At 44.8% G+C, this 27,260-nt stretch overlaps 1 protein-coding gene across 1 annotated transcript in view; it reads left to right on the forward strand.

Moving 5' to 3' along the window:
* Positions 1-10,052: 10,052 nt before the first annotated feature.
* The window catches only part of LOC144685075 (nuclear receptor-interacting protein 3-like), an 87,377-nt gene continuing 70,169 nt past the window's right edge, over positions 10,053-27,260 (forward strand). The window contains exons 1-6 of the mRNA XM_078549610.1: positions 10,053-10,226; positions 14,189-14,371; positions 15,134-15,216; positions 22,416-22,555; positions 24,549-24,604; positions 25,685-25,776. Coding sequence (XP_078405736.1) covers positions 10,053-10,226; positions 14,189-14,371; positions 15,134-15,216; positions 22,416-22,555; positions 24,549-24,604; positions 25,685-25,776 — 728 coding nt within the window. The remainder of the gene's footprint in view (positions 10,227-14,188; positions 14,372-15,133; positions 15,217-22,415; positions 22,556-24,548; positions 24,605-25,684; positions 25,777-27,260) is intronic.

Consider the following 27,260-nt stretch of genomic DNA (forward strand, 5'->3'; position numbering starts at 1 on the left):
AATTTTCCACAACTCCAACAATCACCTCACCTGTTTTCCGCTTACTCTTTAAATTTACCTTCCAAAATGGAATAGGTTTAGCATCTCCATGAAGCCCACTTATTGGGCGGAATTTTCCGAGCCCGCTGGTGGTGGGTGTGATAGGTGGCACGCATAGAAAATATGGCGGGACCCACTTCATGATGGCGTGACCTTCCGTTCAGCCCACCAATGGCAGACTGCATTTCCCACCATCGGTCGGCGAGGAGCCAATTGTAATACATTAGCATATAATTAAAAGGCCATCCCGCCAGGCTCTTGGAACCCTTCCATATCATCCATCCACATCAGCAGCAAAGCATGCTGATATGTTTCACAACAGCAAGCAGGCAATGTGCACTTGGCGGCCTTCACTTTGGGGGAGCTGAGGTACGTAAGCACAGCTGCCTGTTGTTTACGGGCACCGGGGGGGTGCGGGCGGTGGGGGAAACTGATGCCTGGCCTCACAGGCGCCTGCTGAGGGGTGGGGGGGTCTGGGGGCAAATGCTGGCCAGCCTCGGAGGCGACTGCTCAGGCGGGGGAGCGTCAAGTGCTGCCTTGGCGCTGCATTCCGCGCACAGGCAATTGAGGTGGGGGGGCAGGGTAAGCGAGGGAAATGGCCACGCATTAGGGACACATACATAAACTGATCATGCCTCTGCAACTAAGCCAGATCAGGCACAGCCACAGTGATATGATTGGGGTCAGGTTCCTAGCCTGCCTGCCCATGCAAGCATCGCGGAGACACCAAAGGGCCACCAAGTGCTCCAGACCTTACACCCGCACCCCCCCCCCCCCACCCCCACCCCCCACCACCACCCCCGGCACAGACTTCGAGTCTTCCACCACTATTGGACCACGGAGCTGTTGGACTGCACATGTCATACAATCTCCTTGCCAATGCTGTAGCGGTCACTGCTGGAGGAGCTCACAACCCCTTGCAATCTCAGCATCCTGGTTTGGACCAATGTTCCCCATGTCGCAGGCTGACAGGGCAGCCATGCAGCGCACTGGCAGTGGATGCCCTCCATGGACCATCCGAGGGGTGACCAGCACTCTCCAGGAAGCGTTAAGGGGCAGTCACACAGGGCCAGGAAAGGTGCTAAGTATAGCCATGATAGCCATCTCTTTCTTCTTTTCATGCTGCAGGAGGACCACGTCAGGATCATGGATCCTGGTGACCTAGCTGTATGCCTGATGGCCTACAGAGACCATATAAGATGGAGGAGAGAGAGGCTGAGGCACCTAGCCATGCAAGGGCAGGAGCAATAACCTCATGAAGAAGGGGCAGCAGGGGCACCCGCACGTGCTGCCCAGGAGTGACAGTGAGCTTTGGCTGTTCGGCGCCTAGCAACACCCAGGGTCTATAGACGCCGCCTGCCATTCCTGCAGATGACTGAGAACCAGTGTTGCCAACGACTGCGCGTGTCCAGGGACCTGGTGACTCACATTTGCCACTTACTGCAGGACTTGGCACCAAGGGGACATGGAGGGCATCCACTGCCAGTGGCTGTGAAAGTGACCACAGTGCTCAATTTCTATGCCAGTTACTCCTTTCAGGGCTCCACAGGTGACTTCTGTGGGATTCCACAATCTGCCATCCACAAATGCATCCATGAGGCCATAGATGCCATCTTCTCCATGGCACACAACTTTGTGCATTTCACCCAGGACTGGGACAGCCAGGATGAAAGGGCTATTGGATTCGCCCTGATCTCGGGATTCCCACAGGTGCAGGGTGCGATTGACTGCACTTATGTGGCGCTCAGGTCTCCATCACTACACTCAGTGGACTTCATCAACCACAAGGGCTTCCACTCATTGAATGTGCAACTGGTATGCAACCACCAGAAATGCATCCTGCAGGAATGCGCATGGCTTCCAGGGACTTTGCACAATGCCTACATCCTGAGTCGTTCGCAGATCCCTGCAGTCTTCCAGGGTCCACAGAGGCTGCAGGGTTGGCTCCTTGGGGACAAGGGTTACCCACAGAGGCCATAGCTGATGACACCCATGCGGCGACCTCAGACTGTAGCAGAGCGACGCCATAATGAGACTCATGCAGCAGCTTGCAACTTGGTGGAGCAGACCATCGGGATGCTGAAGATGCAGTTCTAGTGCCTGGACCGGTCTAGTGGAGCCCTGCAACACAGTCCACGGAGGGTGTCATGCATCATCGTCTTCTGGTGCTGCGCCCTTTACAACCTGGCGCTGCAACAGGGTGAAGAGCTGGCTGAGGAGGAGATAGAGGAGCTGCATGTCTCCTCCGATGAGGAGGACGCTGACAGGGATGAGGGTGAGGGGGTCCTCAGTGGTGACGATGACAGGTATGAGGCTCTCGCACTGGCTAGACGAGAAAGGCGCACTCAGGAGGCCCTGATAGCTGCCAGATTTGTGGAGGATAATGACAACATGCCGTGAGGTGTCCCCATAGATCCTCACATCGTAGTTGTGAACATTTGAATCCAGTCTGGCTTATCTCAGCGTCAGTACCCTCTGAGAGAATGCTCCTGTCATGGAGATGCAGTTGAGGTCCTGACAGTCGCTTGATCGCAAGAGGATGATGACAACATGCAGTGAGGGCATTGACCTTCACATGATCTCTTAGAATGTATGATTCTTGTCTGGCCAAGGGCAGCTTCCTTGTGCTCCATGATCAGGGCCATCTCAGAGACGCAGCCATAAAACTTTAGATGCGTCTGATGCTGTGTCCGCCTTCAGCACCTCAGCTCTTCAGAAGCTGGCGCACATTATCACTGGTCACCGATGCTGGCATGATGAGGGCCAGCCCCACTTTAAAGGTGCTGAGAGCATGCAGAGAGTTTGAGAGAACTCTGTGGCCATTACATTCTGGCAACAATGACCAACACTGCCAAGGGACAGGTATCTGTAATTTTTCCAGGGAGTGTGAGGCTGGACCATCATTATGGTCTGAAGGCCGCACAGAGCACAGGAAAGAGGCCCTGGACTGAGACACCTGCCTTTTATCTTGTGCAGAAACGTTTCACATCTAAGTGACAAGCACACTGCTCACCAGAAGAAGGGGCCATAGGCAGGGAGACATTCTTGGGAGCTTATTGACAATAGTGAACATTATGTACAAGTGATTAACACCCATGCCAGGCTGTGCAACTAATTCTCCTTCACCCGATGAGGAGGGGGGCTGGGAGGGAGGAGCACCTCCTCGTGAACCTGCTCCTGGGCCTGGCCAAGTTAGCTATTAACAGATCCAGGCAGCGGGCGATTGAGGGGGTTGTCCGTCCTGACTGTCTGCCCCTCTTCCGTGGCTACATTCACGGCCGGGTGACCCTGGAGAGGGAGCACGTGGTGTCTGCCGGCACGGTCGAGGCCTTCCATGCCCGGTTGGCACCGCGGGGGCTGGGGTGCTTTATCGACCCCTTTAATCACATTTTGGTTTGATGTTTCTAAGTTTCCTTTAAATTTTGTCTTTGGTTTTGCAGTTCCCTAATTTAGGTGCTGTATTTATTTTATCCCTCGTTTTGTTGATTTAGTTTATTTGGTGGATTCTAAAGGAGTTAATTCTCCTTCACCCGGTGAGGAGGGGGGCTGGGAGGGAGGAGAACCTCCTTGTGAACCTGCTCCTGGGCCTGGCCAAGTTGGCCATTAACAGGTCCAGGCAGCGGGCAATCGAGGGGGTCATCCAACCCAACTGTCTGCCCCTCTTCCACAGCTACGTTAGCGGCTGGGTGTCCCTGGAGAGGGAGCACGTGGTGTCTGCTGGCACTGTCGAGGCCTTCCATGCTCGGTGGGCAGGGGACTGGGGTGTTTTATTGACCTTCTTAATTATATTTTGGTTTAATGGTTGTAAGATTCCTTTAAATTTTGTTTTTGTTTTTGCAGTTTCCCTAATTTAAGGGGCTGCTTTTACTTTGTCCCTCATTTTGTTAATTTTGTTTAATGGTTGGACTCAAAAGAGTTAATTCTCCTTAACTGTCATAACACTGCCTTGGTGGAGGTGGAGGCGGAGGCAGCCTGCTGACTGTGACGCCCTGGCTGTGATGACTTTGGTGGGCGTCCTCTGGAGGGCCGAGACTTGGAGGGCCCCGGCCTGCTTTTTGGGACCCTGCTGTGTGACAGTGGCACCCTCCTCAGCCTGTGGCCCTGGATCTGCGGAGGTCACAGGAAAAGGGGAGTCAGATGGGCTGGTCACTCCCAGAGTCACCTGGGTGGGTGGCCCCGGAACGTGCACCTGCTGATCCACCTCTCAATGGGTGCCCGTGGGCCCCTGGCTGACTCAGTGAGGGGAAGGGGTAGCTGGAGTGAGATCTGGCTGCCCAGCACCCCTGTCATGTACACATTGTTGGAGGCCAACTATGGCCCACGCAGCAGTGCAGGAGTGATGTCCTGGACCAAGGTCTCCATGGCTGCCAGTGATGACCTCGGTGCATTGCAATGCCGGCGCTATCACCTTAGCCTGAAGATGGATGGACTCCTCCATCGTACCTTAGAATCTGAGAAATGCAGCAGCCATCCCTTCCTGATGTTCCCGAGCTTGCCTTTGCAGCTCCAGCAACCAAGTCCAGGGGCTTGTCATCTGACTCGGGCTCAGCAACGTTCTGGCCTCCAGCAGTCCTCCGAGTGCCGAGGACCTGGGAAGTCCCTGCCTCTGCCTTTTCTGTGGATCAGAAAGTGCGACGTGCTCACCAGACTATGGTCCCGAGGCTATTCTAAAGCTGGGTCCCACTGAGGTGTGTGTCCCTGCACTGGAGGGTGTGGGTGAGCGCTGTGATGGGACTTCAGGGAAGGTGCCTTCAGATTCCTCTTTGGAGATTTCTTTGGAGCTTGCTTGGAGGCTCTGGGTTGTGGACTCCGTCTACTGCTTCCCAGATGTGCCTGCGAAAGTAAGGGGTGATAATTAATGCATGGCAGTGGCCTGTGAAAGAGGAGACATCACTCACAGCATGGTTGTCTGATGGATGTTGCACTACTGGATCCTCGCTTGGTAGAGCAGCGCCGACCTCACCATCAGCACAGGACTGGTCCCGGTCATCACCAACCAGCTGGATGGCTCTGTTTTCAAATTCTGTGAGAATTTTGATGTCTGGCATCCCTCCACCTGTCTGCGACCTTTCCCTCCTGTTGTGAGCCAGTTTGTCCTGCATGGATAGAGATGGGGAGAGTGTATCAGGACGCCTACTGAGCCAGAATGATGAGTATGCCTGGTCTCTGTGGGTGGTAAGTGGTCCCATGGATGGGGTGAGGACAATGATGGTGTGTGTAAAATAGTGAATGGTGATGTCCATTGCACTGGCAGTGAGTGAGGGCCCTGTGGGTGTATGATGGGTTTGTGAGTGTGTGAGTTGGGAGTGATGAAAAGAGTGACTTACCCTGGTGGAACGGAGGAGATCACTCATTCTTTTGCAGCACTGGGTGGCTGTCCTCTTCTGAAGGACGTTGGCACTGACCGCCGCTGCCACTGCCTCCCAAACCGAGTTGGTGACATTGCAGCCCATCCTGTGGCCAGGGCTGGGGTAGAGAACATCCCAGCGGGCTCCCATGGCATCCAGCAGTCGCTCCAGGGACCCGTCGTGGAAGTGGAGGGCTGCAGTCTTTTTGTCTTTACAGGCCATGTCTCCCAGGCAGCGGTGGTGAGCTGGTGGCGATGAGTGCTTTGCTGGTGGCTGCCTTTTAATGACGGCAGCCAGCGTGGTGCAACAGTGGGGTGACGGCAGGTCAGCGAATGAGAGCCCGCCTGCCATGGAAACAGTCTGTTGCACAAGAGTGAATATATGAGGCGGGCTTGGGAAGGTATGGCATGAAAACCCACCATTTTCAGCAGCGAGTAGGAATCCATTTTACCCGCCCGCTACCGCACTTAGTGCAATTCTGGGAAAATTCAGCCCATTATCACCTGTTCCTGCAATTCTTACTCTGAACAACAAATATCACTATCCCACAACATGAAGGATTGACTAGCCCCAGTGTCTCTTAAAATTGTAACATATTTACCTACTCCACCCTGTGCACATGGAAAGACTTTCCCTTCACATACAAAATCTGTAAACGTTTCTGCAACCTGCTCCTCAGCACTCCCTTGGATAAATTGTGAGTACATTCCTGCTTCTTTACCTATCACTGATTCTTCCTGTTTTACCTGTACACAAACCATTAGTTTTTCCTCTGCCTGAACCTCAGGACCCACAGTACTTTTACTTCCAGAACTTTTCTGCATCCCAATAATCCCAACAGATTACCCCCGTGATTTCCAACACACTGACTTTGTGTGCCCAACTTTATTACAATGAAAGCACCTCAATTTTTGAGTGTCACTTCTACCTTCAGCACCTTCCTTTTCAGCACTATCTGAGAAAAAACTTCCTGGGAATTTCCACCTTCTCTTGCCTGACTACACACCTTCTGTTCACCTTCCCACTTTCTATCCTTCTCGTATTTAAAAGGGTGATGAAAGAAAGGTTTAGATCTATGAACTAGCTCATAATTATCAGTTATCTCTGCTGCTCGTATTATTGTTTTATCCTCTGTTCCTCCACATGAGTTCTCACTACCGAAGGAATTGAATCTTTAAATTCTTCCAAAAGAATTCTCTAAGAGCCGCATATGTTGTTTTTATCTTTAATGCCTGTACCCACTGGTCAAAATTACTTTATTTTACTCTCAACTATTCAATATAAATTTGCTCAGGCTGCTTTCTCATATTCCTAAATTTCTGCCTGTATGCCTCAGGAACCAACTCATGTGCACTCAAAATAGCCTTTTTTTACCCCATTGTAGTCCACCAACATTTCTTCTGACAATGAAGCATAAACCTCTTGTGCTCTACCCAGCAACCTAGATTGTAACAACAATATCCAGTTTTCCTGTGGCCATTTCATCTGTTTAGCTATCTTCTCAAATGAAATAAAGAATGCTTCAACATCTCTTTCTTCAAACTTTGGAAGTGCTTGTACAAATTTAAACGTCTCCCCACCAAGTTCTGATCTGGAAATAAGTCCTTTCCCACCTTCTTATGTCTCTTTTTTAACTGCCAACATTTTAAACTGGAATTCTCTGTCTCTCTCTTGTTCTCTTTCCTCCTTTTCTAACCTCACCATTTCTAATTCCCTTTCCTGTTTTCTTTCTCTCTCCTGCCTTTCTTTTTCTGCTGCCTCTAGCTCCAGTTTTTTTCATTTCTTATTCGTTTTCCTTTTTGTTTGCCTCCAATTCAAGTTTTCTCAGTTTCTCAGGCTCATTCAAATTCAAGCCTCTTCATTTCTAACTGAAGTCTAACTACCTCCAGCTGTGACTCATTAGTGGCAGTTATCCCATCCAACTTTAAATGCTGTGCTATCATTTCAATTATGTCTGCTTTCTTTGCCCCTACAGGCAACCTCAACTGCAACTTATCCGCCAACTCTGCTAACATACCCTTAGATATGTTTCATAACCCAAACAGGTTATATCTTCTACCTTCAAAAAAGTTTTAGCCACGGGTACAGCCATTTTAGCAGTCTCATCACTTTAAAAAAAACCTCACACCAACCCCCGAATTCAAAGTGCCTCTCACACTCATAACCTTATGATTCACCAACTCTAAACCAATCAAGGAATTTCAAATATATCCCACAAAGAGCCCCCAATTTGTTATGATGGGGCAGATGATGCATGCCAGGTGGATCAAATCCACGAGGGAAGCTTAATCACACGGTCACAACAATTTTGTAATTTGTATTTTAATTTGAGATGCGTGCCTTGAATTCAGTACTAACGAGTCCACCCAGACTTAGAGAATTTTTACAAAACTAAATTAAACATTTATTAATAAAGAAAAGATTTCAAGTATATACATAGGTCTACAAATTATTACTATAATAACTCCTAAAACCCCTAATTAATCTGGCTCCCAGTGATACCTCCATTAAGGCAACAGTAAAAACAAATAGATGTAAACAGACCCGGGCAAAGCACCACAATACCCTGGGCAGTCACATTCAAAAATTAGTTTTCTCAGCTTTGGTTCCTGTAGACAGCAACTTGAGCACAGAGGCTGGAGGCTTTTCGCACTCGTGTTAGGTCTTAGAATGACTTCCCATTACACATAATACAAATTCTATTGTTCCCATATGTTTTCACAATTTCACTTTTCTCATAATATAAATTTTTGTAGTACTAATTTTATCAGTAACCTTTGGGAAAAATAAACACACAGTTTGGCTTAGCTTCTTTTAGCTGGGTGTAACATCTTACCATCTCTTTGAAATTCAGAGTAACCTAATTTATCTATAAATACAAATTTTCCTCACATTCTAAAACTTCAGCCACGCTTACATATTTAGCATCTCAAACCGAGCTCCTTCTTTGATGACTCAAAAACCTCCTGGCCAGCTGTCTCTAATTCAATTAAATCCCCCACACACAGAGATACACACAGAGAAACTAATCCAAATCCCATTATTAACCTCCTTTTACAATAATGTTATGAAAATTAATATATTTTCATAACACTTGTAATAATTCTTTTTTGTGTGAATGAGCGAGTCGGTGCTGTTGCGTTCACATTTCAGGTGTTGAGAAAATAAACATTTATTCTTTCTTTTAATTTAAATCTACAAGAAAGCCTGTCCTGTGTCTGTTCTTGAAAGTCACAGCATTCAAGGGGTTAGAGCTCTCCTTTTCTAAAATACATCTCACTGCGGTCGTTTGAGAGGTGGGAAAAGGGAGAAATTGACCCATATCTCTCCCCGCACCGTAATACATCTTAAAATGTTAAATCGTGTTGTGTCATCCTTTCCAATATTGACTGGAAGTTTGAATTTCTTTTTGAAAGTTATCAATCTCTATGAAGATCATAACAAATGGCTACACTTAAAAACTACTTATTTGATTCTAAAGTGTTTTGACATATTCTGAGGTCATGGAAGGTGCTATATAATTGCGAATTCTTTATTTTTTCATAAAATTAGCAAGCCTCAAATAAGATTTGAAATGAGAAAGTAATTTTGTCTCACATATAAAGCAGCATTGGTATACCCTTTGTCGGTTGACAGTATCTGGAGCTATGTGAAACATGGTGGATCCTGAATTGCCAGGACATTGAGAGGGATGCGGTGTAGGCTTACAGTCATAGAATTATACAGCACAGAAAGAGGCCCTTCGGCCTATTGTGTCCACGCCAGTCATCAAGCCCCTGTCTACCCTAATTCCATTTTCCAGCACTTGGCCTGTAACCTTGTATGCTATGGCATTTCAAGTGTTCATCTAAATACTTCTTAAATGTTGAGGGTTCCTGCCTCTATCACCCTTTCAGGCAGTGAGTTCCAGATACCTCCCATCCTCGGGATGAAATATTTTTCCTCAAATCCCCCTCCTGTCCCATATCTTAAAACTATGCCCCCCTGGTTATTGACCCCTCCACTAAGGGGAAAACTTTCTTCCTATCTACCCTATCTATGCCCCTCATAACTTTGTACATCTCAATCAGGTCTCCCCTCAGCCTTTTCTGCTCTAAGGAAAACAACCCCAGCCTATCTAGTCTCTCTTCATAGCTGAAATGCTCCAGCCCAGGCAACATCCTGGTGAATCTCCTCTGCACCCTCCCTAATGCAATTACATCCTTCCTGTAGTGTGGCCACCAGAACTGCACACAGTAACCCAGATGTGGCCTAAATAACATTTTATGCAGCTCCACCATAACCTCCCTGCTCTTGTATTCAGCGCCTCAACTAATAAAGGCAAGTATCCCATATGCCTTCTTAACCACCTTATCTACCTGTCCTTCTGGTCAGTGCAATGGTGGAGAGCAGCTTTTCTTACCTTTGCCATGTTCTGTCGAGTGAAACTCACGCGCAGGAGCTGGTTTGAGTAGAAGTGCTTCTCGAGCACCCTGCCTTGTTATCTGTGGGGGCTGGAACGTTTCTGTCAATCACTGAAGGCTAAGGCGCGTCCCTTTAAAAGCTGTCTGCCTCAGAAAAGCTTCTCATTTCGATCGGGAGATTTTGAATGATCTGGGGCAACTGCTTAGCTTTTCCTTTCACTTCCTGGTTGTTTAGTGGCGACGCTTTTCTTGACTGTAGAGAATGTTTTACTCGGATATTCTGAGAGAAAACCGACGCCAGCAAATGGATATCAAAGAGGCTGCCTCTCTCCACCAGCAGAGGCGGATGAAACAGACTGTTCAGTTCATTCATAAAGATTCGGCGGATCTACTGCCCCTGGACGGGCTCAAAAAACTGGGAACCTCCAAAGAAACCGTAAGTGACCGTCTAATGTTAGGAAAGCACAAGTTAGCTTGGTACCAGTGAGGCAACGTTATTTTGGCCATCAGCGGTCATCCTGTATGTGGTATTTTCCACAATATATTGACAATATGGAGAAAAAATACGTACTCCATCAGCATTTGGAGTGGCATAAACAGGGATTTCTATACATTTCGCAGGGCGGAGGATTCAAAGTAGTCCTGTGAGGTGCTGGCATATTCTTCAACATGGATCTCCATGAAATCCCAATCTTTAAGATTATTCTTGCATTTTCTTTGCTTGAGTTCTGTGGAAAAATGAATCACTCACCATCGGTTTCACTAAATCAACTGCTCGCATTTCACCCACTGATCTTTGAGGGAGAATACATCGTTCAGGAAACTGAAACATCCAATCCAATTCTTTCTCTATTTGAAAGCGTTATCATTTTTATCTCTGAAGAAGAGTCATACGGACTCGAAACGTTAACTCTGTCTTTCTCTCCACAGATGCTGTCAGACCTGCTGAGTTTTTCCGGCATTTTTTGTTTTTGTATTATTTTTAATGTATTTGTTACGGTATGAGGACCCCGTCATTTGGGATTAAACTAAATATTAGCCAGTCTATTGAAGCGCTAATTGTTTAATATTTTATTTTGATAATTCTAGAAATACTCGCAGTACTGGCTATGTCCCATTGTTCATTAGATAGGATGGCAGACTTTGGATGAGATCAGCTGCTGTCCAGTGCTGAATTTCAGAAACAAACATCGGGAGAGGTTTATAACGGGCGGCCGGTTTATATTTTTGTGTAGTGTGTGTGTATATATATATATATATAGTGTAGTGCTGTGGAGGCCAGGTCACTGAGTGTTTTTAAGACAGAAATAGATAGGTTCTTGATTGGTAAGGGGATCAAAAGTTGGCGGGAGAATGGGGTTGAGAAACTTATCAGCCATGATTGAATGGCGGAGCAGACTCGATGGGCCAAATGGCCTAATTTCTGCTCCTATGTCTTATGGTCTTATTATAGCCAGAAGTTAAAATTACCCCAAATGTGTTGGAATTGATCTAATCGAACTTGATCCTTCCAAGGTATAAGGGCATTTGTCGGCAGACACCAGACATCACTCTTAGCCTGTACTGGAGTAGTCACCTGTGAGCGTTTGTATGGGGGAAGCAGTGAGGATCGTCTTCAGAACAGGAAAACATATCCACCCCAACATAAATGTACCCTTTAAGCGTTCGTGAGGAAATTTGGAACTAGAGGTTTATATAATAGGAATATTATAGTTTAATATATGATCAATGTATAGTGAAGCCTAGAGAAGTTTTAGATTATTCTTAAAATGTGAACTCCAATTTCAGAACTATGTTGACAACTAATTCACTTACGTGTGGTTTGAACAGTTATTTTTGGATAGATGTTAACATTTTATAACCTGAAACCTACTTGTTTGTAAAGCTGAAGACATTTTAATAATTAAGTCACACCACACAATTTAAATTCCAGTTCTGTTAACTCATTTATTTTCAACAGGTTAACTCCAGTGTTAGAATAATGGCAGTTGGGAAGTCTAGCTCATATAGTTTCAGAACACACATACTACGCATCCATAATTTCCCAACCTTTCCATTTGACTAACAACTTCTCAGACACAAACATTTGATGGTACAATAAAGACCATTTTATGGAAAATGATTTGCTCCACTTCTCAAACAGATAGTGTAAATAAAATCAGGGGTATCTTGGACACCAAACCAAGGGGAAAACACTGAAATTTGTCAATGACACCACATTTGGAGATGTAGAAAATGGTGTGGAGCTTGAAAGACTTCAGCAGGAAGTTGGGTGGATGGGCAGATAGATGGCAGATGATCTCTAGGTCTTTAGTTTTAATTGTAGCTTCCAAGAATTGGGGATATCTACTTTAAAGAAATGACGACTTAGAGGTATTATGGTTGAGGTTTTATAAATAACAAAGCAATTGGATTTAGCCTGGATGAACAGACTATTTGAGATGGATAGATAGGACTAGAGATCATGTAGATAAAATCCAAAGGCAAGGATTTACATTATTTCTTAGATAGTAGTTATTTTCACAGACTCATCATCTCCTGAATATATTACCAAAACTTACAAAAAGAATCACTACAGTCCTTTAAATAAGATTATCGCTTTTTGCCCATTGCATATTTCTGAGAAAACAGGATATTTTCAGATATGGAGAGCAAGCTGCCAGTTAGTTGGGGTTGTGATGAATTATGGGTTGCAAGGTTTTCTGTAACCTCTCATCATTGTCTTAGGGAGTTGGAGAGGAATTCTGGGGGGCATTTTGTGAATTGACCACAAGTTCTTTTAGACTACCCCAGAAGTTGCATGATTAGGGGTTGGTGGTATACAAGGTTGCACCATGGCTGGTTGGAGTGGGCTTAACCCGATGGTCTTTTCTTGCATTTTTTTTCATACTTTCACAGATGCAGTTTAATGTAGCAAACTGTAAAGTAATATATTTTGATTAAGAATGGGGAAAGAAAATGCTTTAAATGTCAGGATTTGTAAATGGAATAGATGAACATAGGGACCTCAATGTGCAGAAAGGCATGTCATTAAAGATGGCAGCACAAAGTGAAAAATTCATATAAAAGACAGATGAAATCTATAGTTTATTATCTAGCAGGATAGATTTCAAAATCACAGTGGTTAATCTGAGTTAATACAAAACCTTATTTTGGGGAGTTGGATTATTATGTGCTGTTTGGGAGACATAATGAAATGAATGGTAAAAAAAAGCTCATGGAAATAATGCAGCATAGACTAGGATATTACCAGGGATAGGAGGTTAGAATTACAAAGATAAATTTGAACAGCCTGAACACTTTTTCACTAGACCTGTGAAGATAAGGGGGTGACCTGATGCACATCTTAATGGTTATGAAGCATTATTATTATGATGTCTGTTAGTTGGTGAAACTGGTAACAGGCACAAATTTAATCTAGTTGCAAAAGTGGAAGGTTAGAAAAAGGTCCTCCAGAGAGGGTGGTTAGAATGTGGAATTCTCTGCCACTAACCATTGTTGAAGTACAGTCTATAATTTCTATTAAAATAGAATTAATTAAATTTATTGTAAAAATAACTTGAAATGGATAGTGGAATTAAACTAGGTCATTCATGTGCACTTGAAGGGCTGAAGGGCTTGTTTCTCTTCTGTAATATACTATGAAAACATCTCACATTGTTTCTGAAGCAGCCAAACCCTGAAGTTTTTTCCTTACTTGCATGGCTTTTAATGGTCCTAATTTTTCAGGTCAGCAGTGAAGGAATGGTGCTCATTGTCGTTTCGCTTACAGCTGCCCACAGAGTTTATTTGGCTTTAGAGCAGAGGCCTGTGCTGACCTGGTTTCTGATCCAGTGTGAATACCTAGACAGGGTATCTGTGCCATGTGTGAGCAGGACAAGCAACAGCGAGGCCCTTCAACCAATCAGATTGTAGAACCTTCACTGAGACAAGTACCTCAAGTTCACTCTGTGCATGTCTTTCAATGCTGAGTCTATTAATGAGGACTGCTATGGTGCATCCTATGCAAGTGAGGAGTATCTCTGACAGCAGCTTCTGGAGTTCCATGCATAACTATGCATGTGGACACCAGAAGTTGCTATCCGCTTTACTCCATTATAATAGTAACTGCTGTTAGCCTCATTTATTAATGCAAAATCTGGCCAGTATTTACCTAAAACATTTTAGTTTTTTCCTTCCTTACATGGGAAAAATAACCATTAAGATTGGTACCATTTTAGCCTATGTACTGGTGGTGATTTACTCCAAGTGCAAGAATAGATTGAACATGTACCTGCCACAGTTGAATGTATGAAATCCCCTTTCAACTAGTACTTGATAACACTAGATAAATGCTAAGGATGTCAATCCCATCGTTCTTGTATGACCTTGTTGTATTTTTAAACATTTTCTTTTTAGCAACCACATAACATTTTGCAGAGACGTTTACTAGAAACCAACTTGTCAAAATTCCAAGCCAACAATCGAGGGACATGGTCTTCTAATAATTTATTTCCAATTCAAAACAAAAACTTCCATCAAACTAAACAAGAACTTCACAAAATAACACACGAAGATGACCTGATATTTGTGCATTGCAAGGTAATTGCCAATTCCTTACAAAGGGTCTAACATAACTGAACAATCAAAATGACTAAAGTCAGTTAACTGTAGACTATCCCATCTGTGTAAATAATTATATTTTCATTTCAGCTACACCAATATATAAATATAAACTGACAAACCACAGTACAGTTATTTTTGAATGTTTAAGCTTCTATTGCAGACCTTTTGATGCATTTGCATGTTTTGATGTAGTGGCACCATTGCAGCATTCATCCTTGTGTATATAATAAAGTTCTGATTTGAAGTACCTATTCATTCAAACCTCACTGTATAAACTATTGCATAAATTGTTTTCATGTCTGCTTGATTGTGCCAGTGAGCCCCACCCAGTGTGAGTAATCACCTTTAGGACTGGAGAAATTAAAGAAGAAAACTCAAGGGGTAAAAATGACATATCTCAGTTACAACAGGAAAGAGTGCCTATAGTGTTGCCAACGGTCTCAAGTCCCATCGTGCTTGAATTCTAAAAAGGATTCCGACTGACCAAAAATTGTTTTAATCATACATAGTATACTGACTAGTTGTTGTCGATGGATCCAGCCCCCTACTCTAAAAGGTTCAACACTCCTGATCTACAGTTTAGCAATGATTGTTATGATACATTTAATGCCGCTATCACTCACCAGGCTGCTGATCTCTGTTGCAACCCATGTCAGCAAAATACTATTGTAGTTGCACAGTAATACACATTTGTCAATGTATCCTGGAAGGTTCTAAGTCTGTTTTAATTTTTTAAAGTGTGCTGGAATAGAGATGAAAGTACGGATTGACACTGGTTCTCGATATAATCTCATTTCATCTGCCTGCGTGGATAAACTAGGGTAGGTAACGTTGCAGCACTTTATTTAACAATTCTTTTGCTTGTATGTCCCTTACCCAATGGCAGTACTGATTCATGTTGCAGCCAAGAAACTATATGGTTTATTGGACAGAATTGTGACTTTTTTTCACATGATGGGATGGGAATAGCTAGAGTGTGAATTTTACAGACATCACCACAGATGGTTGGAATAATGATATGTTCTGGCTGAAAGCCTGCTGGGATTTGTAAACAACTCAAGCAGAAATACATTCTTCAAAATACATTTAAAGGAGCAATGCTATCTATAGTGTCTCAAAGACAATTTTCCACATTTGCTAACATTGTACAAGATGACATTGTAGAATGTGTGATGAATTTCTGTGGTGCAATAACATTGGGAAAATTTTTAGAAATCATTTATTCCAAGCATCAGGGATTTGTGGGGGGGTGGGGGTGGAGGGGGGTGGGGAACGAATGGAAGCTATCGAAAGTTTGCATCAAGTGACCAACAAAATAGGATTATGCCATAGGTTGTTCCTGGCTTTTCCATGAACTGAATTTATTAGAAAATTAGCATTTCAATCTGACAACTGTTTTAATTAATTTAAAAGTAAATTAAAATGAAATCTATTGATTAATGTATGCAGTGGGAACCTGCTTTGAGACTGAAAATTTGATAGTAGTATGCAAGCTTTGCATTTTAATTTTATGTTCTTGTGTGAATATAATACATTAGCAGTATTCTAAAAAAAATAATATTCAGACATCAAGATAATGGCCAAAGCTCATTTGGTAAGTATAAAAGAGATGTAATAAATCAGAAAATAATTATTTGGGTGGTGCAAATCTTGCATGATAGGAATCTACAAGACTATTCTAAACAAATTATCTGCAATCTATCTGGTTGGTCCCAAAGAATTAAAACCTTTCAATCTCCCACTCCCAAAATGTTTGCCCAGTTGTCCCTTAAATTTTTCCACCCCACCTGCCTTGATTGCCTCATGTTCATCTCTATCTGTGTTGAACAGTTAAATCTAAACAGGTTGGACATCTTATGTCTTGAAGCTTGAATTTGGGCTTGTTGGTTCTAGAGTTTGTCACAATATTAAACATATTATTGGGTTCAATTCACTTGTTCCCTTAACAATCTTGAATAGTGTTTCTCCTGAGCCTTCTCCTTGCCAGAGTAAACCCACCAAGTTGTTTAGCCTCCGTTCATTGCTCAGATGCCTTAACATAAATATCAGCTCAGTTGCAGTTTTCTGCAATGTTTTCAAACAGAAGAAAAGAAAAGACTTGGAAGTGCAGAACTTCAATGTCGTTGAAAAGAGAGACATGTTGCCGAAGTTTCACATCTTGCACTCATCAGGACAAATGCAAGAATCATCATTTGAAATTTGGCACAATTCATACTACAGGAGAAAGGGGTGCTGATTGGTTGGCAAGACTCTGACTGGCCAAGCCATGGAGAATGCAACAGAGAACTATAGGCTCCCCAAGCTCACGGGTAATTCAAAAAGCTGCAAAGTTTGAACATATTCCTTTTGTTTGCAGTGAACAGGTCCCTGCATATAAATGTATGTCACTTCTATTAAGCGTAAATGAGCCACGTTACAAACTCCACTGATTATCTTATATTGGTTATTAGTGTAGCTATTAGTGCACTCAGGATTGTTCAGCAAGTGTAGCCCAATCACGGAATCTAACAGCAGACATTTTGTTTTGGGTTTTGTAAGAGCAGGCTGGTTGAGTACAGTCTGTACTCAACCAGTACAGTTGCCGAACAATCGTAGGTTGCTATATAGTATTTTAAGCCTATGTAAATACCAGAAGAACATGCTATTTGATTCGATCAGCCAATCCTTGGGATGTACGGCCTATGTACCTGGCATTGCACCTGGCACTGAAATTCATACACAACGTTGTTCAGTTGTGTGATAAGCCTGACAGACTCTGGCAAGAAGGGTGTGAGATTCCTGAGGCCATTGCTGGAGAGGAACATTCCATGGGCCAAAGAGTGCACAAAGGGAAAGGCCCCCCCACTGAGTCCTTTAGGAGGCTGCCAGTGTTTATTTGGTGGTTTCCCCACATGCCAGAAGGCCCACCTGCTAATGGTAAAGTGCCAGCAACAATGGTCATAGGCCCTTAATTGGCCACTTATGTGGCTCACTTGGCCTCCCGGAGCTGTCACCTTCCCTGCTGCTGACAAAATGGCATGGCATGTAGGGCACTCTGCCTCCCCACTTTTTCTCGCCTCCTACCCAGTCCCCAGAGGGCTGGTCAAATTTAGCCCAATTATCTTGAACATTTTATCTTACACAACACACACATTTTATACTACAATGCACAACACAGTACGGAAAAAAGTAAGATGAAAGCAAATTAGGTTGCTTTTCTTAAATAAGCTTGGGCACTATGAGGTGATGCAAGACAGATGCGTGTGACATACCGTGTCAGCAGATCTCTTGGTAGTAGTAGTTACAAGCAGGAAGGCAGGCAGGACTGTGGAAAAGGGAAGGCTATATATAAGAGCTCATGACTAACCATATTGGGTTGTGTCGCTTACATTGGCACATTCGAATTTGGCAACGTTACTTGGGAAATCATGGGTGATGTTTCATATTTCTGATGGAGATTTTGATAAGAAGAAATCACAGTCATAAGTGTAGCACTGCATTCCTGTATTGAAAGTATAACATTCTACTACACATTCATCGTCTTGAAACTGATGCGCCATAGACATGTTTGTTCTGAATATTTTTAAATCATGCCCCATATATTTTTTTTTATTTGCTCATGGGATGCGGACATTGCTGGCAAGGTGACAGTTTGGCCATTTGTTGCCCATGCCTTGAGAACATTTATGAGTCAACGACATTGCTATAGGTCTGGAGTCACATGTAGGTCAGACGAAGTAAGGATGACAAATTCCTTTCCCTAAAGGCCATTAATGAACTAGGGGTGGAATTTTCTGTGACCACTGGCAGCGGGCATGATAGGTGGCAGGCACGGACAATATGGCATGATCTGGTTAATAATGACGGAAAGGCAGGTCGTGCTTAGCCCCTCAACAGTGGGCCGTGTTTCCCGCCAACGGCTGGCGGGGAGCTCATTGTAATACATCAGCATCTCATTAAAAGTCCATCCTGCCAGGCTGTTGGACCCCTGCAGATCATCCGTCCACATTGGTGGGAAAGCACATCGACATGTTTCACAACAGCACACAGGCGACGTGCACTTGGCGGCCTTCACTTTGGGGGAACTGCGGTGAGTGAACAGCATCGTTTTCAACAGCTCTCCAGGGTCGCTTGTTGCTTTGCAGGCTTCAGGGGCGTGGGGGGGCCTGGGTGAAGTGCCGCCCTGCCACGGAGGCAACTGTTTTTGAGGGGTGGTGTCCAGGGGCGACTGCTGCCTGGCCCCAGAGGAAACTGTTTTCGGGGTGGGGCTGCCCGGGGGCACCTGCTGCCCTGTTATGGAGGTGATTATACTCGGGGCGGGGGTGTCTGGGGGCAACTGCTGCCCCGGCATTGGATCCCGCACACAAGCAATCGAGGTGGGGGAGAACAGGGTAGGTGAGGGAAGTGGCCACGTAGTAGGGACACCTGTATAAACTGACCATCCATCTGCACCTGAGACGGTTAAGGTGCAGCCACAGTGATATAATTGGAGTCAGGCACCTAGTCTGCCCACCCACGCAAGCGATGCGGAGGCACCAATGTGCCATCAAGCCCTCCAGACCTTACCCCCCCACCACCCCAGCACAGACTGCAAGTCTGCAACCATTTTACTGGACCGCACAGCAGTTGGACTGCACAAGTTGTACAATCTCCCCGTCAATGCTGGCCATGTAGCAGTCACTGCTGAAGGCACTCACAGCCCCTTGCAATCTCAGCATCCCAGTTTGGGCCAATGTCCCCCACGTTGCAGGCTGACAGGGCAGCCATGCAGCACACTCATCTGTGGCCATTCGAGGGGTGGCTAGCACTTCCCAGGAAGCGTTAAAGGGCAGTCACACAGGGCCAGGAAAGGATGCTAAGTTCTCCCATGCTAACCATGTCTCTCTCTCTCTCTCTTTCATGCTGCAGGGGGACCAGTCAGGATCATGGATCCTGGTGACCTAGCTGTATGCCTGAAGGCCTACAGAGAGTGAAGAAGACGGAGGAGAGAGTGACAGAGGCTCCTGGCTGTGCAAAGGCAGTAGCAGCAACCTCAGGAAGAAGGGACTGCTGGGGCTCCCATGCACATTGCCCAGGAGCAACAGTGAGCTGTGGCTGGCCGATGCCTAGCAATATCACAGTTGTGAATGTTTGACTCCAGTCTGGCTTATGGCAGCACCAAAAGCCTCTGTGAGAATGCTCCTGTCTTGGAGAACGCAGTGGGGACCTTAATAGTTGCTCGATCGCAGGAGGATGATGATAACATGCAGTGAGTATGCTTCATGAATCCTCACATAGCCTCTGTGAATGTCTGACTCCTGTCTGGCCGAGGGCAGCTTGCTCCATGATCAGGGCCATCTCATAGAGACACAGCCATGAAACCTTAGATGCATCCGATGCTGTGTCCGCCTTCACCACCTGAGCCCTTCAGGAGCTGGTGCACAGCATCAATGGTCACAGTCACTGGTGCGATGGGGTCCAGCCCCACCTTAAATGTCCTGAGAGCACACAGAGAGAATGCGAGAATTATGTGGCACCTGCCCCCTACATTCTAGCAGCAATGACCAGCACCGCCGAGGAGCAAGCATCAGTAATGTTTCCAGGGAGTGTGAGGCCGGACCATCACTGTTGCCTGAAGGCTACACAGAACACAGGGAAGAGGCCCTGGACTGAGACACCTGCATTTTATCTTGCACAGAAAGGTTTCACATCTGAGTGACGAGAACACTGCTCATCAGAACAAGGATCCACAGGCAGGGAGACATTCTTTGGAGCTTATCAACAAGTATGTACAAGTGACCAACACCCGTGCCCAGGCTATGTAACTACTTTTCCTTAACTGCCCTAACCCTGCCGCTACATCTTGGTGCTCACCGGACCTCCACAGCAGAGGTGGAGGCAGCCTGATGACTGCGATGCCCTGTCTGTCATAACTTTGGCGGGCGTCCTGTGGAGGGCTGAGACTTGGAGGGCCCCAGCCAGCTTTTTGTGTCCTGCTGTGTGGCAGTGGCACTCTCCTCGGCCTGTGAGGCTGGAGCTGCGGAGGTTACAGGAAGAGGGGATTCAGATGGGCCGAACACTCCTGGTCACCTGGGTGGATGACCCTGGGGTGTGCACATGCTGATCCTCCTCCCTATGGGTGCCTGTGGGCCCCTGGCTAACTCCATGAGGAGAAGGGGTAGCTAGAGTGAGATCGAGCTGCCTAGCACCCCTCTTGCATACACATTGTTGGAGGCCAACTATGGCATCAGCGATGGAGCTAAGCCCGCGCAGCAGTGCAGGAGCGACGTCCTGGACCAAGGTCTCCATGGCAGCTGTCATCGTGCCAATGTTTACCTCAGTGCAGTGCAATGCCAGCGCTATCAGCTCAGCCTGAAGACAGATGGACTCTTCCATCGTGCCTTGCAATCTGAGTGCAGTGGACATCTCTTCCTGATGTTCCCTAGCTTTTCTTTGCAGCTCCAGCTACTGTGACATGACTGAGTCCAAAGGCTCATCATCTGACTCAGACTCAACAGGTTCCTGGCCTCCAGCAGCCTTATGAATGCCAGGGACCTGGGAAGCCCCTGCTGCTGCCTGCTGTGGAGCAGACTGTGCACTGCGCTCACCAGTATGTGATCCCGTGCCTAATCTAGAGCTAGGTCCCACCGAGGTGTGTGTCCCTGCGCTGGTGGAGGGTGTGGGTGAGCGCTGTGACGGAACTTCGAGTCGGGTGCCTTTGAGATTCCCCTTTGGAGGTTTCTTCGGGGCTTGGTTGGAGGTCCTGGGTCATGGACTCTGCCAGCTGTTTGGCAGATGTGCCTGCGAAAGCAAGGAGAGATAATTAGTGCATGGAAGTGGCCTGTGAAAGAGGACACATCACTCATGTCTGATGGATGTTGTACTGCTGGATCCTCACTTGGTACAGCAGCACTGGCCTCACCGTCAGCACAGGATCAGTCCAGGTCGTGGCCGGCCAGCTGGATGGCTCTGTTTTCAAAGTCCGTGAGGATCTTGATTTCGGGTATTCTGCCACTGGTCTGCGACCTCTCGCTCTTGTTGTACGCCAACTTGTCCTACGTGGATAGAGATGAATAAAGTGTAAGCAGGATGCCTGCTGGGCCGGATGATGGATGTGCCTGACCTGTGGAGGTGGTAAGTGGTCCCATGGACGCTGAGGACAATGAAGGTGTGTGTGAGAGGGCGAATGGCGATGTCCCTTGAACTGGCAGTGAGTGATGGCCTTGTGGATGTGTGCAGGGTTTGTGAGTCTGTGAGTTGAGAGTCATGAAAAGAGTGACTTACCCTGGTGGAACATAGAGATCATTCATTCTCTTGCGGCACTGGGTGGCTGTCTTCTTCTGAAGGGCGTTGGCACTGACCACCGCCTCCCAAGCCAGATTGGTCATGTTGCTGCCCATCCTGCGGCCTGAGCGGGGCTACAGGACATCCCAGCAGGCCACCACAGCATCCAGCAGTCGTTCGAGGGACCTGTCATTAAACTAGGGGGCTGTGGTCTTTTTCCCTTTGCTGGCCATGTCTCCTGGGCAGCAGTGGTAAGCTGGTAACGATGAGCAGTGTGCTGGCGGCTGCCTTTTAAACATGGCAGCCGGTGTGATGCAACAGTGGGGTGATGGCGAAAGGGCAAATAAGACCCCACCCACCATGGAAATGGCGTGTTTCCCAGGAATGTATAAATAATGAGACAGGTTTGGGACAATATGGCGTGAAAACCCACTGTCACGGCCGAAGGGTAAAACATTGTTTTACTCACCCGCTACCACAATTAGTGCAAACCCCACCCTAGATGTTATTTTTTCCAGATGACAATCAATGATATATGGTTATCATTACTGAGACGAGCTTTGAATTCCAGATCTTCTTTTAAATTGAATTTGAATTCCACCAGCTGCCATGGTGGAATTTTGAACCCATGTCACCACAACATTAACCTAGGTATCTGGATTACTAGTCCAATGACATTGCCACTACACCACTATCACTGTGTTCTGTAAATGTTATCTAACTCCCAAGTTCAAAGTTACTCATTCAAAATCAAAACAAAAATATTTTATTTTTATAGGTTGAAAGAACTTGTGAAATCAGACAAGCATGAAACTGAAAAAACAGGAATGCTATTTATTTCAAAGGTTAAAGGCCAAATAGAAAATATTGGAATTGCTATAGGACAACTCAATATTGAGTGTTCAGCAGCGGTAGTGGGTAAGTTTTCAGACTTACTAGAATTGTCATTTCTTAATAATTCTATATTTTTATTGTTTGGTTTTAAATTTATAATGAATGGATTGTCCTTCTACATCTCCAACCTAATATTCTAGTAATGTGGGTATTCAGCACAAAAATTGGTGCCAATTGAGTCAAAATTAACAATCTTATTTCAAGGTAAGTGGAATAATAATAACAGAAATATTAGATTAAAATTGATATACGCTTGTAGGTTGAGTATTCATCTACCAGACCCAGAGTATAAATGTTCTATTTCCCTGCATGTACAACCTGCATCTTAATGAGCACAAGTTACAAAAATAAACATGCATTCTTTTGGATATGGTGGTAAGTAGGCTTTCCTTGAATAGACAAATGAATGGGAAATTGGAAATCAGTCAGTCCTCGATGACAAAGTTGATATTCTGATATCTGACTCAGGCTGATCTGTAGTACTCCTATATATTTTTCTTTTCCCACCTATTTCCATTTTTTAAAAATGTATTTCCATCCATTGTTTTATCTCTACCCTTTAGCCTATTTCAATCCCTTCCCCCACCCCACCCCCACTAGGGCTATCTGTACCTTGCTCGTCCTGCTTTTTACCCTTAATGTCACCATTAGCACATTTCGTAGCTAATATCACCACCATCAACACCTCTTTGTCCTTTTGTCTATGACATCTTTTGGCAATCTCCACCTATCACTGGCCCTCTATCCAGCTCTACCTGTCCCACCCCCCCACTTAAACCAGTTTATATTTCACCTCTTTTCTATTTTTCCTTAGTTCTGGTGAAGAGTCATACGGACTCGAAACTTTAACTGTATTCCTCTCCGCAGATGCTGTCAGACCTGCTGAGTTTTTCCAGGTATTTTTGTTTTTGTTAAAGGAGTAGACATGGGAATTGGAATTCTCTTCAATTTGCTCCAGATAATCCTGCAAAGTAATGACCTAACAGATAGACTACTTCGTGCCAGACAAGTTGAACAAGTTGCTCTGTGCAAGTAAGCGGTGTGGTTTTAACTGGTAAAATTTCACCTAAGCCCTTAGGTCTACTTGGGAGTCATTAAACTTTGGCTTCATTTTCTGAACTGAGGCAGGTTGGACATGACTGCTTAATAACCAAACTTACTTTTGTGAACCTACTTATGTGGATTTCTCAATACATTCTGAGGGGATTGGCTTCTGTTCTACTGAAATGCTCAACTGACTCAAATATCGTTTAAGCAAGGAAACAATGTGAAACAAATAAACATTACAGGGAAAAAATGGCAATGTTCTGCTCAGGCTGAACTTGAATTTAAAAATTAAATTCATGTTTCCCTGAAGGGTCAGTAGTGTAGTACAGAGCCATATAGACCCATTGTCCATTCTTGGTTTCAGTGAAGTTGTTGCAATTGACTTGAATGTTGTGACTGGGGCGGGGTGTGGAGTTGACAAAGGTTCCTGCTCTTGATCAATTACATCTGTTGGAAATGTTTACTTGTGAATATTAGTTAGGGGAGATAGGGGTTGAATATGATGCTCTGAAACACTTACTGACTAGTCACACAAGTGACAAAATGGCCATTTATGTGAGGCATTGGATGGCCACCAGCACTTGTGAAATGGCACTTTGCAGAAAGGAAGGATAGTGAGAGATAGTTGGAGTGAAAAACATGTAATCAGTGCTTTCTTTTAACTGCCTTTAGTGCTGAAACATACTACAGAAATTACCTTCCATGTCTGGAAGCAAACAGGTGAAGAATTGTTTAATGCAAGTTTTGCTTCAATTTAAATGCTAAAAAGTTATTTTTACTATACACTTCATTTTAAAGTGCAAAAATTTACTCTTCTTTGGTTGTACTGAGCAGTAGTGTTTTTCAGTTTATAAAGACAACCAGAGTATGATACTAGGGATAGAAATTGTTGTAACTAGGAATACTCATAATCAATTATTTTAAAATTGCTTTAAGGCATTTCACATTGAATTATTTTCCTCCTTGGCAGATGATGATGATGAAACAACTCTTTCCCTTGGGCTGCAGACATTGAGGTCTTTGAAGGTAGAATGTCACAACTCATTATCTTATGTGTTCAGAAGAGAATTTTGCACATGATTTTCCCATGGGCTTTGGGACACCAAAATTTGGACTAAATGTTTGGATTATGGGTTCCCGAGCCCACACTTGCTGGCAGCCAGACTGGTGGAGCTATTTTCCTGAAGGTGGGCTCCTAATCAGCGGGCCAGCAGCTCTGAAGCCCTGGCAGCCCTACCAGGACAGATAGCCTCTGCTGAGGCAGGTCAGAAATCAAGAAGGCCCTCAACATGGATGCACCTTTGGAGGGGAAGTTTAAAAAAAATCGATAGAATTTTCCTAATGCTGGGGTGACAGGTATGGAGGCAAGGGAGCTGGGAAAGTAGTGGGAAGCCATGTCAGGCATTCCTACTGCCCACTGAATGGACACGGGCAGCCAATTAAATAATTAAGGCCCCAATTAGGGGTGATTTAGAGGACCCATCAGCATTCTGCCAGCAGCAGAGTGGCCCCCGCCATTTTGGGACAGGCCGCCACCTCAATGGAGGTGCCTTGCCTGCGGCAAGCTGGGGGTGCCATCGGAGCTGGAAGCTTAAAGCCCCGCTGATGAGGTCACAGAAGAAAAGGCCTCAATGAAATTCCCTCTAAAAAAAATTTGATTCGTTTTACACCTCCGAAGGCATCTCCATTTTGAGATGCCCTGGCATTCTCAAACCCACCTCAGCAAAGTCTACCACTCTCGGGGAGGCTGCTGAGACTGTAGAGCCTCATAGTGTGCTGCAGGGAGGCCACCTCCATTAAGCTGGCAGCCTCAGCACGTGGTGTTGGACTGCGCTTCGGCCAGAAAAATGCCGGCGGGCCCTCTAGGTCGCCATTAATTCAGGCCTTAAGCATGCAAATTGGCTGTCTGCCTCCATTCAGCAGGCAGTTGATCTGTCCTCCCTGGCCGCCACTGGGGAACATTTCTGGCAATGGGAATGCATCAGGGATTTGTCCTAATTTTTTTCCCGGCCACCCAACCTCCAAATTCACCACATGTGGCAGGAATATTCTGCCCTTTGTGTCCTATTTTCACCTTCAGTAATGTCTATTCTATTTTGTCCTTAGTGCATCATTGACATGGAAAAGCAATATTTAATTCTTGGAGAGAAGGAAAAAGAGGAGATTCCATTTCTAGGTATTGACAACACTGAAGATTGGTAAGTGCAATGAAAATTATTCACTACGTTGCATTAATATAATTCCTTATGTCATTATAATGTGAATTCTGTATCTAAGATAATTATTAACAATCCAGTGTGCAAAAGCATGGAAGTATTTGAATTTGATTTGAACTAATTGAGTAATTAAAGACAGTGATGATGAAAAATGCAGGAAAGTCTTGCACGTTGAGGAAGAATGAGCTGATGATAAGCCCCTATTGTAGCAGAGGTGGTACAAGTTCCCTGAGTTGGAGAAAGATTTTTGCCCAGCTTATGTTACAAAGTAATGTACCACTAGCAGGTGGCTGACCATTCCTTCCTCCTGCTAGCAAAAATGCCCTCTTCACCCTTCTAATGGTTTCACTAATGGAAGAAAAGAAGCTGACCATAACAGACAGGAAAAGAGGATGTCACATCCTGCAAATAATGATGTGAAATGACACACATGCACAGGCTGATTGGGGGATGGTGCAGAAAGAATGGGAGGGTGCACACCGATATGCTTATTGTAGGAAGCATACAAAAATTCTTTCGAGTTATCAACAGTCACAGATTGCAACTCTTTTGAGTACAATCACAGTTCTTGGTTTCCGGGAGTGGGACATGAACCCACAACCTTCTGATTCAAAGGCGAGGGTGCTATGGGCTGAGCCACAGCTGACACCTCCTAGGAAGCATACAAGGGGGACATGCCTGATGCAGAAACGAGCACATAGAATTGCTTATCAGAAGCAAGCATGCTAATTGCAGAAAGAGCACTTGTAGGTGTGCTTGGTGTGAAATGGCACTCTCAGAAATATTTGCGTGAATTCAATAATAGTCAGACCAGATTTCACTATTCACTACTGCCCTAATTTGAAATATTTACTGTTTAAACAAGTTTTTTTTTAAAGGAGATGCTTGTGTTTTTGTTCTTTAAACTAATGAAATAATTATTGTCTTTCTAAATCCAGCTCTCCATAAAATACAGATGAAAACTGATGCTGAATTGAATGGCAAAGATAAACAGTCAATTACCAAAATGTGCTTCAGTGGTTAGTGCACAAATATGATCAAACATACAATACACTGCTTCTCAAACTCCACTCCACTCAGCTTGCTTCTTCTGCAGTGTAACTGTCCAGAATTAACACTTTGGTTGTTGAATTTCCCTAGCATTTAGTTTATCATATGAATCTAATTTTGATTATTTAATATTTGCATACAGGGTACAACACTAATTGTACAAAGAATATTTTCCTGTACTTTGTGTAAAAATGGTGTATTTAATTTATTTTTTACAAAATAATATTAACATTCTGTTCTATGAGTTAACCTTTATTCACCTGTACACAGTGTGAAAGTGAAGGATTGACTTTATTACTCCTACTCAGACTTGTGATTCTGGTGTTGTTTGTCTATAGTATAACAAATAGGTTGTGAATAATTTTACATTTGTACATTTTGTGAAGTTTTAAGACACCTATTAAGAGTGTAAGCAT

This window comes from Cetorhinus maximus, chromosome 9 (assembly GCF_964194155.1).
Source record: "Cetorhinus maximus chromosome 9, sCetMax3.hap1.1, whole genome shotgun sequence".
NCBI classification, from domain to species: Eukaryota; Metazoa; Chordata; class Chondrichthyes; order Lamniformes; family Cetorhinidae; genus Cetorhinus; species Cetorhinus maximus.